The sequence below is a fragment of the Hyperolius riggenbachi genome, chromosome 11 (genome assembly GCF_040937935.1).
Source record: "Hyperolius riggenbachi isolate aHypRig1 chromosome 11, aHypRig1.pri, whole genome shotgun sequence".
Taxonomy (NCBI): domain Eukaryota; kingdom Metazoa; phylum Chordata; class Amphibia; order Anura; family Hyperoliidae; genus Hyperolius; species Hyperolius riggenbachi.
In genome coordinates, this window is record NC_090656.1 from 206,245,094 (window position 1) to 206,262,546 (window position 17,453).

At 47.5% G+C, this 17,453-nt stretch overlaps 1 protein-coding gene and 1 pseudogene across 3 annotated transcripts in view; one reads left to right on the forward strand and one right to left on the reverse strand.

Moving 5' to 3' along the window:
* LOC137539229 (natural cytotoxicity triggering receptor 3 ligand 1-like) overlaps positions 1–17,453 on the forward strand; it is a 162,992-nt gene that overhangs the window by 66,921 nt on the left and 78,618 nt on the right. For all 3 annotated transcript variants that reach the window (XM_068261767.1, XM_068261768.1, XM_068261766.1), the window contains exon 2: positions 16,233–16,556. In XM_068261767.1, the coding sequence (XP_068117868.1) occupies positions 16,233–16,556 (324 nt within the window). The remainder of the gene's footprint in view (positions 1–16,232; positions 16,557–17,453) is intronic.
* Positions 14,673–14,809, reverse strand: LOC137539345 (U2 spliceosomal RNA; annotated as a pseudogene).

The window sequence follows — 17,453 nt, forward strand, 5'->3', positions numbered from 1 at the left end:
ACAGGTCAGATAATTATTCATATAGACTTATGTTTACATAATTCTTTGAATGACAAGTTAGTATATAATGTTGCTCCTAGAAGGAGAGAGCACTGGATCTTAGACCTAGAGCTGGGGAGGCCGAAAGCCATGGTTGCCAAGTTCGCGTGAAGGATAAGGTAGCATCATTAACCACCCTAGCGTTCTGGACGAGCTGAGCTCGTCCAAGAAAAAGTTGCTGCTAGTGTTTCGGACGAGCTCAGCTCGTCCAGCACTTTCCCCACTCACCGCTGTGCAGCGCGTGATTTCCGCCGCCTTCTCTGTGCTGCTGCGGCTGCTGCGGGGATCCCTCTCCCTCCTGCTGGGCTCTGATCGCCGGTCCCAGGCTCCCCCGATCCTCCGGTCCCAGCTCCCCTCTTCTCTCCGTAATTCTCCGGAGATCCGGCAGTCAGGGAAGATGGCGTAGCCCAGCCACTTCCTCTGACGCCGGCTCCTGCGCCCCCTAGTGTCCGTCGCGGCGACAGCATCATTAGATTACATAGGGAAACAAACTCTATGTAATCCAATCATGCTACTATAATTCAAAAGTTGTTTGCACAAACACAAACACCTGTCAGCTCTCAATAAAAGCCCTGAACAGTTACTGGCTCTCCCTCTTTCAGAGTCCCCAGCGTCCAGTGTTAGTCTGTTGTCAGCTATCATCTGTGATTTCTGTGCGATTTCTGTGCGATTACTGCTTTTTTTCCAGCCTTAGCTTCGTTCATATTACTGTCAGATTGCGTATTGCTTTCCGTCTTTTTCAAGACGCTGTGATCCCTGTGCGTTTGCTTTTGCTGTTTTTTTTTTTGTTTTTTTTTCGTCGCTGCCCGTGACCCCGTACCCTGCTTGGGGTCATGGCCTCGTCCTCCTGGAGGCGTGTGCGTGACGAGGAGTTGCTGGATGTCCTCGAGGCAAGCGACAGCGAAGACGAGCTCCTAGAGGAATCGACAGACAGCGAGGTTCCCGGTAACCTGTCTTCGGAGACCAGTGATGAGGAAGCCGAGGAGCCAGTGACGGTCGCACGCACCTGGTGTGAGCTGGGGAGCCCCACTCAAGCTCCGCCACCCAGGTTCCCCTTCACAGGGGCAGAAGATCGCGTGCGACGAGAGTCCGCTGTCCTTTCTGGAGCTCTTCCTGACTGATGACGTCATCCGCAAGATCGTTGAGGAGACGAATCGCTATGCAGCGCAACATCAGCAGGAATCTTCTCTACCCAGGTTCTCGCGGAGCAGGAAGTGGGAACCTGTGACCAGCAACGACATCTGGGTGTTCCTGGGGCTCGTCATCCTCCAGGGAGTTGTTGGTAAGCCGCTGCAGAAGTGGTACTGGACCACTAATAAGATCCTCAGTACGCCCTTCTTTGGATCTGTTATGTCCGAGCCACGGTATACCCTCATCATGAAGTATTTGCACTTCGGAAACAACGAGGAGTTTGATGAGGCCACCCATCCCGCACCCAAGCTGAAAAAAATTTGGGACATATACCAGATGATTGTTGCGAACTTCAAGGCTGTGTATGTTCCAGATAGCGACATCACGGTTGACGAAAGCCTCATGGCATATAAGCTGGGTGCAATTTATTGCATCAAAAAGGGCACGCTTTGGGGTGAAGTCGTTTATGTTATGTGAGGCCAAGTCCGGGTACATCTGGAACTCTGTAATTTACACGGGCAAAGGCACCAAATTTGCCCCTCAGTTCAGCCAGTTTGGGTGTGCCACCTCCTCTGTCCTAACCCTAATTGAGCCATTGCTGGATCAGGGGTACTGCCTGACGACAGACAATTTCTACAGCTCCCCTGAACTTTTTGATTACCTAGTCCAGCATAAAACTGATGCCTATGGTACCTTGAGGGCTAACCGTCGCAATCTGCCGCCGGCCTTTTCTGCCAGGAAGCTGAAAAAGGGGGAGGTCGTTGCCTGGCAGAAAGGCAAAATGATGGCTCTAAGGTGGAAGGACAAACGTGATGTATGTGTCCTCAGCACTATTCATAATGCCGAGACTGTCCGCACCACCAACAGGAGTAAACAGGAGGTGGATAAACCCAAAGCCATACTGGATTACAACAACACTATGGGGGGTGTGGACAGGGATGATGGAGCCATGACTTTCTATCCGGCTGTCCGCAAGCAGCAGCGGAAATATTATAAAAAAAAATTCCGCCACTTACTTGAGCAGTGCTTGTGGAATGGCTATGTGCTATACAAGAAAAGCTGTGTAAGGCCTGTACCCCACCATGACTTTGTCTGGCAGCTGACGGAAGCAATCTGCATGAAGTACCCCCCACCAGAGTCAACATCTAGACCGGGGCGCAGGGCATCATATGTCGTGAATCCGGCACGGCTTTCAGGGAGACACTTTGTGGAGTACTTGCCACCGACCCCACAGAAAGCAAACCCTACAAGAAGGTGCGTTGTTTGCTCCAATAAGAAGGACAAGGATGGCAAAAAGATGCGGAAGGAGACCCGCACTTATTGTCCAGATTGTGACGTGGCACTTTGCGCATTACCATGCTTCAAGATCTACCACACTAAAGAAGTGTTCTAAAGTACACTTGTACCCTGTATAATTTTGTTTCTGCCTTCATTTATTTATTTCTGCATTGATTTATTTATTTCTGCATTTTCTTTATATTTCTGCATTGAAGAAAAATGCAAGGTATTTCAGTTTGCCATTAATAAATTTTATTTTATTTTTGACAAGAATTAGTGTTTGACACTTTTATTATACTCAGAATGTATACTTAACTCTTGCTTGGCTCATTTTGGTAAGTTACAGGAAAAAAGGTGCTGAAAATTAAATGTACCGCTTTTTGCACAGAAATCCTTGGGAATCAGAACGCCGAGGTGGTTAATTATAGCTAGTAACCTTTCGGATATTAGGATCTCTATAATAATGGAGTCTGTCATTTCAAGTGACAAAGTTAGTTTCAACCATTGGCGAGCAATGTGGAGTCTGGCCGCTTTGGCTATATGTTGTGCAAGCCTATGTTGTGGGTATTTCCACTTTTGCAGCTTATGCTCAAGAAGTAGTTGAAGTGAATCCGGTGAGAGGGATATTTCAAGGGCTGTGCCTATAGCGGTGGCCACCTGAGCCCAGTATTTCTGAGCTATAGGACAGAACCACCTTATATGAGCCATATCGCCTAATTGTCCACATTGCCTAAAACAGCAAGAAGATTTATCGTTAGACATAGCATGTAATTTCTGAGGGGTAAGATATGTGCGATGAAGAATTTTAAAGTTTGTTTCTATATGTGAAAAGTAGCTACTCCCTTTAGCCAAGGTGAGGCAACATTTGGTCTATTGTTTAAGTGTAAGGGTCGTACCCAAGTCGGCTTCCCATGCAATCATTGTTGGGATCTTAACTATTACTAAGGGTTGAGATATAACTGAGTAAAGGTAAGATATAAGTCCGCCCTCCAGAGGTCTCTGGTCACACCAGAGTTCATGGGTAGTGCGCGGTGAGATAGGGAGCGTGGATTGGCTCAGTGAATTTAAAAAGTGATAAATTTGTAGGGCCCTAAAATATTCTTTAGGTGGGAATGATGTTTGGGAACAAAATGATGTCCAATTTGGAAGACGATTGTCGACCAGGAAGTTGGAGATGGTTAAAAAATTGTGCGAAATGCACCACTGGAAGGGTCGTGATTCCCAACCAGGCGGAAAGTTAGGATTTCCAAAAATTGGCATTTGTAGAGGGACGACAGATTGAAGATTTTTGACAAATCTGAGTTTTTTCCAAATAGTGAGAGAGTGGGCCGATAGAGGTGATTGTGTTTTATATTTAGCAGGAGTGAGTTGAGGAGACCACTGGAGGGCAGCTAGGTTAATTGGAGCCAGGAGATCATTCTCAAAATCTGCCCAAAGAGGGCGGTTGTTGGTAGAGTGTAACTGTGCCAGTTGGGCAACTTGGGCTGCCCTATAGTAGCCAAAGAAGTCAGGAACACCCAGTCCTTCCCTTTCCCGGTTAAGATGCATGATGTTCTGTCTTATTCTGCTTTTCTTGTTATTAGCTATAAATTTAAAAATGGAAGACTGTAGGTTTTTAAGTGAGGCTTTAGTTAAATGGATAGGCGATGTTCTGAAGAGGTATAGCATTCAAATAGAATAAATACGCCCTGACCATGAAATTGAGGGAGAGTTCCACTTCGCTAAATCTCGTCTCAGCTCAGACAGCATTGGCTTATAATTTAATTGGGAGAGGTCCGCAGGATTCGTTGAAATTTTAATACCTAGATAGGTGACGTATTTTGACTGATAAGAGAGTCCCATTTTAGTGGCTAGAGTCTCCGCATTTTGTTTGGAAATATTCGCAAAGAGTATCTCAGATTTATTAATGTTCAGGGTAAGTCCAGATAGCTACAAAAGACAAGACTACGGGATATCACCTGTGAAATAACCTCGTCTCACCCTATATGGAAATCATCAGTTAGTACAAAGCATAAGGGAGCCTTAGGTATATTCAAATTAGTAGCAAAATTTTAATTCCTATTGCGTACAAAACACCCCAAAAGACACCCAATAAAAAATCCCACCCCTAAAACCACTGTAACCAACATGAATGCTTGGTCTATGACCTGTGTAAGATAATTGCAGTCCTGGAGTGCACTCCTATTTGAACCAGCGCTGTTATTTTAAATCTTCAGGCCCATTCAGAGAATCACAGCATATATGACAGCCAAGTTAGCGTGGAAAAGGTATCTTCATCCTCAACCCGTATGCATTCCAAAGCATACCTCTAAACATTGTAGTTTTTACATGCACATTACAGCCACAGCTTGTGTCTAACCTCTCCAGCCCTGTATGGCAACAGTAACTTCAGGTAATAACTTTATAGCCTCCAACTCACGTGACCTGGCACGGAACAGTGCTCTTTCACCCCTCCGAGATGGCCTGGAGACCCGCAGCAGCCAGCCGTGTTGTTGGCGGAGATGGGCTGCGAGATGGCGTGCTGTACGTTTGGCCAGGAGCAGAGCGAGAGGAAGCGCATGGAGGTACGGGGAGGACGCGGCACCGCCCACCTAGTTGGCGTCACAGGCGCACGTGACGCGTTTCATCCTATCGGATTTCATCAGACGTGTAACCCAGGTTACTCAAGCCTCCTATTTATGCTGGAAGCAGGCGGGTATAGTTTGTAAACGTATGCGAAACGCATATTAAAAGCAGAGTGTCTGGGTAAGTTTAAATGTTCATGCGGACCAGAGGCGGTGCATTTATTGTGAGCTTACAGAAAAGCCTTAATATTCATGTCACGATTAAGTCCCTGCGGATACAGACTTCCGCATTCGTATATCCAAAACGATTCTTTCCTTAATAGTTGGTTATCATAATCGCCTCTTCTTGGGCTGATATTCAGTTTGAAAATCCCCATTACCTTCAAGTCTTTAGTTTCAGAATTGTGTACAGATTTGAAATGTAATGCCAACGGGTTTAATTTTTTTCTCTCAATTGTTGTACTTCTAATATTTGACAGATGTTCGCCAATTCTGGCGTTAAGAGATCTGTAGGTTTTCGCAATGTAAATAAGGTCACATGGGCATCTAATTTGGTATATTACTCTTTCAGTAGAACAGTTAATAAAGTCATTCACATGAAAAGATCTGGAGCGATCAAAATTGTAAAACACATCTGTTCTATCCACGTATCTACACATGTCACAACCGCCACATCGATACATTCCCTTTCGGGCTTTCTCCTTTTTGGCACGTCTATCCCAGCTGAAATCGCTACTAGTAAGTAAATCGTTTAAATTTGTACATCTACGTGCTGCCATGTGGGGATAATCCCCTACGATTTTATGTATTATGGGGTCCCTCGTGAGGAGATGCCAATGGCGGTTCAAAATTTCTTTAATGTCATTAAAGTGTGCTCCATAAGTAGTGACTATCCTAGAAATAGATTGACTATTTCCAGCTGGAATATCCTGCGCCATTTCGGAATTTTTACTCAGGAGTAAATCTCTCCTATTTTTTGCCAATTGGTTACAGTGGTTTTAGGGGTGGGATTTTTTATTGGGTGTCTTTTGGGGTGTTTTGTACGCAAGTAATAGGAATTAAAATTTTGCTACTAATTTGAATATACCTAAGGCTCCCTTATGCTTTGTACTAATTGATAAGTCCAGATAGCTGTCCAAAGTGTTTTACTAGCTGAAGTAAATTAGGGATAGAGGTATGGGGTGAGGAAAGTGTTAAAAGGAGATCGTCAGCGAACAGGTTGACCTTGTACTCTGAATATTTAACCTTTATGCCTTGGATATCGGACAGAGCACGTATTTTATTAGCTAGGGGCTCTATTATAAGGGCGAAAATGGCAGGGGAGAGTGGGCACCCTTGTCTCGTTCCTCATTGGATGGGGATGGGAACTGGAATATCGGTAGGAAGTTTAAGATGAGCTGATGGATTGGAGTAAAGACATTTGACAGCTTGAAGGAAGGGACCATTGATACCTGCTTGAAGGAATGTGTCAAGCATAAAGGACCAGTCTATCATGTCAAATGCTTTCTCCATGTCCAGTGACAGCAATGCGAAGGGGGTTTTGTTTGATTGTACTACATGTAACAGGTTAACGATCTTCCTTACGTTATCTGGGGCCTGACGAAGGGGTACAAAGCCAACCTGATCCCTATGAATGAGTGATCCTAGGACTTTGTTTAGTCTGGCTACTAATGTAGCTGTTAGGATTTTGTAATCAATATTTAATAATGATATGAGCCTGTAATTTTTAATATCTAACGGATCTCTTTTAGGCTTAGGGATAACAGCAATTATTGATTGTAGAAATTCTGGGGCTGGAGTTTTGCCATCTAGAATAGAATTAAATAATCTTTTCAGATACGGTATGAGAAGTTTTTTTAATTTTTTTGTAATATATGGCCGAGAAACCGTCCGGGCGAGGTGCTTTCCCATTTTTTAATTTTTTGATGGCTAAGAGAATTTCGAGATCAGAAACTGGGATATTAAGGGCAAATGCTTTATCTGGAAGGAGTTTCGGGTGCGCCAAATTTTGATAGAATGGATTAGTGGATGGACAAGCTGGGGCAGAAGTTTTGGCAGCGTAGAGTGATTTATAATATTCCACGAATTCTGAATGAATTTTGAGTGGATCAGATGAGATCACTCCCGTTTTAGTCTTAATTTGCAGGACTTTGTTAATGGAGTCTGAGTTTGCGGGCTAGCCACGTGTTGGACTTATTATATTGCACATAGGCTTTTGATTTAGTCCATCTAATGGCCTTTTCAGTCCGAGCTGAGAGGAGTATGTCTATTTGGTGTTGAGTATCCTGAATTTGTTTGTACAAATATCTAGAGAGGGGAAGAGGCATGAGCCATCTGCAATTGAAATAACTTATGCTCTAGGTTGAGTTGCTTTTCAGTTTTAGCTTTTTTCTTTTGTGTAGCAATTTTTATAAGTTGTCCCCTAATAGTAGGTTTATGGGCCTGTAGCCTGTATCATTTAGCTGAAAGAAATTAGCTATATGTTCTTCCACCTCTAGAGCTGTCTCTACGTCTGTTCAAAGGCTCTCATTAAGCCTCCACGGAGGTCGGGCAATAGGGGTTGTAAGGGGCGTGCATGCTATCCAAACTATGTCATGATCTGACCATGTGCTGATCATGTGTCTGGCGAAAATCAAATTGGGTATTAGGGCAGAGGATAAGAGAATAGCGTCAATTCTAGAGTAGGTGTGGTGTGCAGAGGAAAAAAAAGTATAGTTGCGAGATGTTGGGTTATGTTCCCTCCATGCATCAACCATATGGACCTCAGAGAGTGTTTTGCGTAGGGATATAGAGAGTTGTCGCTGTCTGGAGGAGGGTGGCTGTTGTGATCTGTCTAAGGTTGGGTTGGGAGCAATGTTGAAGTCACCTGCCCATATGATGTGGTAGGATGGGTAATTCTCTACGTGTTTACGAATAGCATTAATAGGGGTCATTGGGGCTTCAGGAGGGGAATAAAGGTTTACTAAGCAGATTTTTTGCGATTGTAATGAGCCTATTAAAATAGTATAACAGCCTTCGTCATCGTTAATACAATTTTCCAAGACAAACGGTAGAGAATTTCTAAGCAGAGAGAATTTCTAAGAATTTCTAAGCAAGGTAAGAACACCTCTATGTTTGGTATTGGCAGAAGAGGCAAAGTGTCGTTAATATTGAGTGTGAAAATATTTGGGGAATGATGATTTAGTAAAGTGCGTTTCCTGGATACATATTACGTCCGGGGAGCACTTCTGATAATCCATAAAGGCCTTTCTGCGTTTAAATGGTGAGTTTTGGGCCATAATAATTATGGGTTAATGAATGCTATTATATATAGGAACCATATGCTAGTCGACAATGTGTCTCCCCTTCCAGCCGGAGCATCTATATTGCAGTAGTAATTATGCATAAAATCATTGACCTGTAAACTAAAACAGACATACAACAACAAAACTGGCCAACATGGCCTAGCGATAATGGTAACGTGGTTACTAAGGGATGTAGAGGAAAATATCCTCATATGAATGAGGAGAGCTAAAAGCAATATTAGCGGGCCTTCAGCTCTGCTCATTGGAAGTGGGGCAACATTGGAATCTCCACATCTATGTGGAAAATCATTATTTGCAGTAGCTAAATTGTTTCTAACATGTCCCCACAGCACCGTCTAGTGGTTAACAGTTGCAAGTAAAAATAGCACAGAAAAACGATCAGGAGATCTTATTTTAAAGAATAGCAGATTTACATGCAAAAAAAAAAAGTTGTCCTCATTGAGAATTTGTGCTTCAGCGATCAACTTGAATTACTGTGACCCATAATCTTTAAGAAAAAGGGCATAACGAGGTAAAATGAAAGCTGAGTCCATGACAGGGGGAACTATCATATAGTCAGAAAGATACTCCAGGATGTTAAAAATTAGAGTATGCTTGCGTGCCTGATAATTGCTTTTCTCAGTTTATCTGAGGGGATGAGGTCCTCAGTCAGAATGACAGAGAGTTCCAGCAGCTCCAATTATAAAAAGTTTATCCTCAGCTGGCCTTGGATAAATATAAGAAACTTCCAGTATAATTGGAGGGCTATTGTCCCATCTGGAACGTGGGCCAGAGTGTTGATATTGGGTATGAGATACTCACATGTCCCTGTGTTAGGAGGTAGATCGAGTAGGGTGATTACAGGACCAGTATAGGTGTAGGAAGCAAGGTTGACCTGTAAGGACGTAACCTTAGTTCGAGTTTCGTGCACCCAGTGGGAGCTCACGCAGGTTGGGATGAGCGCTGACGGCTTCTTCTGGAAGACCAGGTCCTAATTGGGCGCGAATACCTTTGTGGCAGTGATGTAGGAGGCATGGGTTCCATCTGTATCCCCGCTTGCTCCAGCTGTCTATGGCCTTCCTCGAGTGATCTGCATGAATATGCGGTGCCATTATATGCAAAAGATAGAAGGGGAAACCCCATTTATATCTCACCGCAGCCTTTTGGAGAGAGGTGGTCACAGGGCGAAATTTTCGGCGGCGCTGTATGGTGGATGGCGCCAGGTCTGCATAAAGTTGCACAGAGTTCGGTACACTGGGGAGAGCAGTGAGGTTTCTGGCTGCTTCAAGAACGAGGTCGCGGACTTCCTCATACTGGAACTTAAGGACAACATCTCGAGGTAAGTCAGGATTGCGGGGCTTCGCTAGTGCTCGATGAATCCGGACCATGCGGAAGGAGCCCTGGTCCATCTGAGGCAAGAGAGCACTGAAAAGATTGAGGGCCGTAGGCTTCAAATCTGTTATTGTCTCCGGGAGGCCTCTTACACGCACATTTGCTCTCCTGCTGCGATTTTTGGCATCTTCTAGTCTGAGTTCCAGCATCTCAATTTTCTCAGCTTGCTGATCTATTTGGAGTTTGTCGTCCTCCTGCACTTCTGCTATGTTATCGACCTGTTTTTCGATGGCGTCCACTCGGTAGCCTAGATCTTTAATTTGATCCGTGATGTTTTTGACCGCCTCCTTTAGTTCGAGCCTGAAGACTCGCTGGATGTGTGTGAGGAGATCCGCATGGATTGGAGGCAGCTGCGGCGTCAAGTCCAAGTCCGGATGGAAAACCGGAGGTGCTTCTTGTTTGTCTGGAGTGGAGGGGCCGCTCCTTGATGCCTGGCTTGTCCCGTCGGCCATCTTGGATTGGGAGGGGCGGGAGGCGGCCTGGGGTGAATGCTTGGTAGCGGGCGTGGAAGTGGAGTTTTTCTGCCCGTTTTTCTCCCTTCTTTTTCCTGACATGTCCAGAAATAATACCTCAGGGTTTGAGGGCTGTAAGGGTGCTGTAGATCGCTGCTATTACGGGTGGAAGATTGCCAAGGAGCGGAGCGGCGAGGAATCACATGTAGTCTCGTCGGCGGCACGCATGCGCCACCTCCCCAGGAATTTTAAAGCTTTTAATACATTTTATTCTTTTGGCACCTCTGTCCTTCTTACAATATCAGCATCCACCCCTGGTGGAGGGGTTGAATCCCCCTTTTCTTCTCCCTATCTACAGAGAGCAGCATCTTAATCCTGAGTGAGGACAGGTCTAATCTCCTCACCTGCCTATACAGTGGTTACCTATACGGTAACCCTGACTTGTGAGTATATTCATCTATATACCTCTCATTACCCATTATTGTACATATTACACTATATTGGGCTCTCGGTGTTTCCTTCTTTTTTTCTTTTTTTTTCTTTCCCCATGGCCTCCGGTGGAAATAGCCGAGTCTGAATGGGTCCGCTCCATGGTGCAGATGCCTTGTGCCTGCCCAGTAAATCAGACCTCATTGGGCTTGGATATTTCCACTGGGATCTGAAGGGACAGCTACTTCGGCGCCTGCACGCTATGGCGACTGGTATTGTTATTTTGTGTGTGTGTGTGGGGGGGGGGGTCTCAGCATCGGGATCGGGCTAGCTGAAGAGGACGGGGAAAGTATCATTAGGATCCAGAGGCCCCCCAGGTATCTCATTTTTCTTTTAATTAAAGTTACAATATTACTTTAACCTTGGGGGAGGCATGGAATCCAGTCAGTGGCGTAGCTAAGGAGCTGTGGGCCCCGGTGCAAGTTTTACATTGGGGGCCCCACTTGCCTGGCAGCCCTGCTATTTGGCTGCAGTCGTGTCTGAATCTCACCAGAAACAAGCATGTGGCTAATCTTGTCAGATCTGACAATGATGTCAGAAACGCCTGATCTGCTGCATGCTTGTTCAGAGTCTACGGCTAAAAGTATTAGAGGCAGAGGATCAGCAGGTTTGCTGGGCAACTGGTATTGCTTAAAAGGAAATAAATATGGCAGCCTCCATATCCCTCTCACTTCAGTTGCCCTTTAAGCCTGACCCATATACATAGAGATATTTGCCACCCTGTGTTTTTAAGCTGTAACATAGGCTATACACCAGTTTAGCAGTGTAGTTATAATGTAGCCGTATGCTGTACAATTTTTTTTTTTTTTACTGACTTTAGACTTTAGAATTTGACAAAATGAATTGTAAATGGAAGTGAATTCAAATATTTGCTTACACATACACAATTACTATTGCCCACAGGGATTTGGACTTAATGCCTCGGGTGACAGTTTGTTCCCGAGTGTTGTACAGACGTGCTGCTAGCCTAGAGGCTAGGGACATGTTGGTATGAAGGGGCAGGGCCAGCACCACAAGTAAGGCAAAGGGGGCAATTGCCCCTGAGCCCCAGAGTACCTGGGGGCCTGGTCCCCCTTTGCCAGCCAGCCAAAGATGTCATGTGCCGCGGCAGCCACCTGCTCAGTGTGTGTGGTCTGCCTGGGTGCCGTTGCGGGCGGTGATGTGAAGAGCCGGGGACTTGATTCCTCCTGGTGGAAGCTGGTGGTGTCGTGGTCTTTTTGGCTCCCTGGCTGTGTTACATGCATGCTGCCCCCATAATGTGATGTGGGCATGCCCGCAAAGAGAGACTAAGTGCACTGAAGCTTTTGCTGACAGAATCACCAAATGTGCCTGCCTGCGGTGAGTCCATTGTTTACTCTCCACTTTGGTGGAGGGTGCATAGGAGGGTTCTTGAAGCTTGGCCTGGCTGCTATAAAAACCCTAGAGGTGGGCAGGGAGGCCTTCTATGCAAACCCGGGGGGGGGGTGTTGGGTGTTGGGACACCCCTTCAGGTGATGGGGGGGCTCGGGAAATGCTGGGGGAAATATGCATGATAGATAATCTTGAAGCCTGCTGTCTGGACCATGAAAGTGATCTTACATGCATTCCCCCCACCACCCCCCTCCTCACTACAGGATTTCTTTTGGTGTTTGGATGGCAGGCTGCCAGTTCATCGCCCCATAGTTGGGGGGGACAACATCAGTCGACTTGAAGAGCTGTGGGGGGGATTTGCTAAAATAAAGGTGCCTCTACCCTAATGCTGGTTATGGGGGCCCCCAGATGAATTTTCCCTGGGGCCCCATTGTCCCTAGAACTGGCACTGTTAAAGAGACTCTGTAACAACAAAAACCTCCCCTGGGGGGTACTCACCTCGGGTGGGGGAAGCCTCCGGATCCTAATGAGGCTTCCCACGCCGTCCTCTGTCCCACGGGGGTCTCGCCGCAGCCCTCCGAACAGCCGGCGACTGTGCCGACTGTCAGTTCAATATTTACCTTTGCTGGCTCCAGCGGGGGCGCTGTGGCGACTTTCGGCACGGAAATAGACGGAAATACCCGATCTCCGTCGGGTCCGCTCTACTGCGCAGGCGCCGGAAACTTGCGCCTGCGCAGTAGAGCAGACCCGACGGCGATCGGGTATTTCCGCCTACTTCGGCGCCGAGAGGCATCAGAGCGCCTGCGCAGCAGCCAGGAAGGTAAATATTGCGTCACCGCTGCACGGAGGGCTACAGCGAGACCCCCGAGGGACGCAGGACGGCGTGGGAAGCCTCATTAGGATCCTGAGGCTTCCCCCACCCGAGGTGAGTACCCCCCAGGGGCCGTTTTGTAGTTACAGTTCCTCTTTAAGGGGAGTGGAGGGACATTGCATATGACAGAGCCAGAGAGGTCAGGAAGAGAATAATCCCTTTGGATTTTCGGCAGTGTGCATCTGTTGGTGACATGACTGGGAGGGTTAGGGGCCTCTATACACATGCTAGGCCCCAGTCAGCTGGGGACCATCTAGCATGTGTAAAAGCCTTTAGGAAAAAAGCTAATAAATAATACAACTCAATCTGCAAGCTTTCATCTACATTCTCATTCACTCTAATCACCATCCCCATCTATCTTCTCTGTCCACTACACCAGCCGTGCCTATAATTGTTATAGAGAAGACAACCTGAATGCGTCCGGTTCTGGTCAGCCAATACGTGAAAAGGCTGACTGATGCGCCTAATGCAAGAAAAATGGACTTTGGCTGCCCAGAACGTTGCCTAAAAATTCCTGAAGCTGCAGCACGTTCACAGAGTCACACAGCAGGCGACACTACTCACCTCCTCCTACCGATTGGAGACATTAACCGTTCCAGGCTTCTCCCCCTAGTGTCTGAGAACAAGATGCTAAATCTCTACTGTCTGATTCATTCTCAGACCCTATGGGGAGAAGCCTGGGGAGAACAGGGGGAAGGGGTGGGACAAGTAGCTAGAGGATAAAGGTATAATACAGCAGTCAGGTATTTGAAAGATAATTATTGCTGCCTCTCTCCTCTGATAATGCAGCCTGTATGGATTTTGTAAGAAATCAAGTGTAAAATTGCTCACCAGGACTTTCGACCAGCAGTCTTACCGCCTCTAACTTTACTAAACCAGTTCATTTGGAATAGTGTTCCCTATTCAGACCCCCCAACCATCCCGAATTGGTCGGTATTGTCCCGATTTGGGAGCACTCACCCGCTATCCCGGGTTCTCCCCCTTGTATCCCGGCCGGCTGGGCATAGTGGAGGCAGAAAAAATAATCGAGGCGCCAGCCGCGCCATTGAGGGATGCAGGAGCCGGCTTCATTCCTCGCTCCCTCCCTCTGAATACCCTCTACTGTGTGTGTGTGTGTGTGTGTGTGTGTGTGTGTGTGTGTGTGTGTGTGTGTGTGTGTGTGTCCCATATGCATAGTGTGCGCCGCGGAGCTGGCAGTCAGCTTACCTTTTTTTTGTTTTTTGTTTTTTTTTAAGCTTTCTTGGCTCCTGTTGCACGCAACAGGATTCCCGGGTAAGCAAGGCCTTAATGCCCATGCACGGAAAAAGCGTGAGTGCCCTAAAGCACCCCCACAAAACATGCATTGGCAGCCACGGACCCCACAATACAGCAGGGTCCTTCCGGTGTTCCCCGAAGGGAACCTTCCCCCTTTGCCTTTTGGCTCAGGGGGTTTCTTGGGTCCTCCAACACCCGAAGGATAGAAGGACCCCAACCTGCCCAGTGGTTACCCAAAGGGCCTGGCCATGTGGCAACCGTGTCCACATGGTCGGTGGCTCCCCCGAGAGGGAGCTAGGGCGGGAACCGAAGTCCCCAGGGGACAAGTCCCCGGTGCCAGCAAGCTGGCCCCGACCTTGCGGCCGGAGTGATAAAAATTCCACACTCTCCCTAGCCAAAAGGCCGGGGAGCTGCGTTAGTTGGCTATGCATATGGTCAGTACAGACCAAAGCACCCTACTTCCGCCTGGGATCTGCCACATCCCAGGTTTTTTCAGGAGCACCTGGAGCGCCACTTCCAGGGGCAGTACGCCTAAGCAAAGCCCTCAGCCTTTCAGCTTCGACCATGGTATAGATCCATTCCATCAGCCTCTGGGGAATTATGACAAGAAGGGACACACTGCCACTGTGCCATCCCTCCAGGTCCCCCCAAAACCCTCAAGAACAGATACTACACTTGATCTTAGCCAAAAGGCCGAGAATCCATGCGTACTGGCATCCATCTTCAATCTGCTTCCTGTGACGTCATAGTAAACAGGAAGCAGAGAGACTCCAGTTGCCGGTGCGCATGGATCAAAGGTAAGATGACTGCCCGCACCACTGCGCAAACTCTGCATACAGGAGGGGACACATTCACAGTAGGGGGGTTCATTCAGAGGGAGGGAGGAATGAAGCCAGCTCCCGCATCCCTCAATGGGGCGGCTGGTGCCTCGATCATTTCTTTCACCTCTCCTCTGCCCAGGGCAATCTCCTACGCAGGGAACTTAAAATCTCCTCCCCACACACGGGCACTTTCCTCCCCACCCAGAGGCACCCTTCTCCCCCCTTTCCACTGATAACCTCCCCCTTGGCACTGACAACCTCCCCCTACCTACTAGCACCTTCCTTCCCACCCATTGGCACCCTCCTTCTACCCAGTGGCACCCTCCTTTCCACCCAGTGTCACCCCCCTCTCTGGCCACTGGCACCCTCCTCTCTGCCCACTGGCACCCTGCTCTTTCCCCACCCACAGGCACCCTCCTACCCACCCAGTGTCACCCTTCTCTCTGTCCACTGGCACCCTCCTTTCTGCCCACTGGCACCCTCCTCCTACCCACTGGCACCCTCCTCCTTCCCCACCCACTGGCAATCTCCTTTCCACCCAGTGTCACCTTCCTCCCTGCCCACTGACACCCTCCTCTTTCCCACCAACACCCTCCTCCTACCCTCTGGCACCTTCTTCCTACTTACTGGCACCCTTTTTCTTCCCCCTGGCACTCTCCTCCTACCCACTGGCATCTTCCTTTCCCACCCACTGACACCCTCCTTTCCACCCAGTGGCACCCTCCTCCGCACACTCTTTCCTCCCATTGTCACCCTCCTGCAAAAGCAGGGGTGTGGCTTAAGGCCACACAGGGGGCATGGCTTAAGTGTCCCTTTTTCACATCTTCAAAAGTTGGGAGGTATGCCTACTGGGTCTCCTAACTGTGCATGCATAGTAGCATTATCAGAGGGGTCGAAAAACGTGAAATGCAAAATGCAATTGCGATTTTTGGTATAAAAGAGCCCTCTGACCGCTCAAGTGAAAGGCTGGCCCTGTAGGCACACCCATGTCTATAATAATCTCCCTGTAACCTATTAACATGTGCAATGCCCATCAGACATTATTTTACTAGTACTTTATTAATACAAATGCATAAAATACACTCAGGTAGAAGACTATGTAGACCGTCAGGTCTATAAAGTTATACAGGGCAGGCATATTGAGGACAATAGCAGGAAGGGCCCTTCCCACCTCCTCTCCAGTCAGATGCACCTATAGAAGCCTGTGAGGAAAGGATGTGCCAAAACTTTGGAAATCTTTTGAAAATGAGATGAAATAATGCAATGCAATGGTAGCTTTTCTAATTCATGATTTTATGTTTTTGTAGAAGATCTGAAAGTCACGATGGGCCCATCACCGGTATATGCACTGAGAGGACAGGATGTCACCATCTCCTGTAATATAGCTAACATGGATAACAGTAAAGCAATAGCAGTAGAATGGAAGAATAATCAAAATAATGTGTATGTTTATAATAATGGAGGCGTGACACTTCATCGAGATGGAAGTTATATGGATGTGGAGGAGATCCTGAAGGGTAACGCTGAGCTGCACCTCCCCAACGTCCAGATATCAGATGATGGAGAATATACCTGTAAAGTGATCAACACACCACGAGATGCATCGGGTAAAACTGCTCTGCAGGTGTTAGGTAAGTCTCACTATAGCTCTTTTCAATGTAAAATGTCTAAAGGCAAAATGATATGGAAATAGCAGATGTAAAATGCATGTCATTGAGCTGAGACAATGAAACAGAACTTAAAAGGTAGATTTAAAATGAAAGAGAACTGTGGAATAGCTAAAAAGTAATTATTAGGAAAAGGAGGATAGATATAATTTTTTATCTCATCAGTCGGTTTTTAATCTAGTGTTTCTTTTAAAGAGACACTGAAGCGAGACAAAATCTCGCTTCAGCTTATATATAGCAGGGGCACGTGTGCCCCTGCTAAAACGCCGCTATCCCGCGGCTAAACGGGGGTCCCTGACCCCCCAACCCACCCCCCGCAAAATCGACGACCAACTTGGTCGTAGATTTTACTCTTCCTGGAGGCAGGGCAAACGGCTGCAGCCCTGCCTCTCAGCTCATCGCCGCCTCTCCCCCGCCCCTCTCAGTGTAGGAAGACTGAGGGGGCGGGGGAGAGGCGGAGGTACGCGTCTGACAGACGCGCATGGGGCAGGGCTGCGGCGGTTAGCCCTGCCCCAACCAGGAAGAGATCCCCCGCATTACGGAGGGGATTTCGGGGGGTAAGGGACCCCCGTTAAGCCGCCGAATAGCGGCGTTTTAGCAGGGGCACACGTGCCCCTGCTATCTTCGAGGTCTGAAGCGAGATCTATTCTCGCTTCAGACTCTCTTTAAAGAGAGTCTGAAGCGAGTAAAAAAATCGCTTTTTAGCATATAATCAACATGGGCATGATTGCCCCAGCTAAAACGCCGCTATCCCGCGGCAGAACGGGGGTCCTTTACCCCCCAAATCCCTTCCGTGCGGTGCAGGGAGAGCTTTCTGCTTGAGGCGGGGCTAACGGCCGCAGCCCTGCCTCTCGGCGCGTC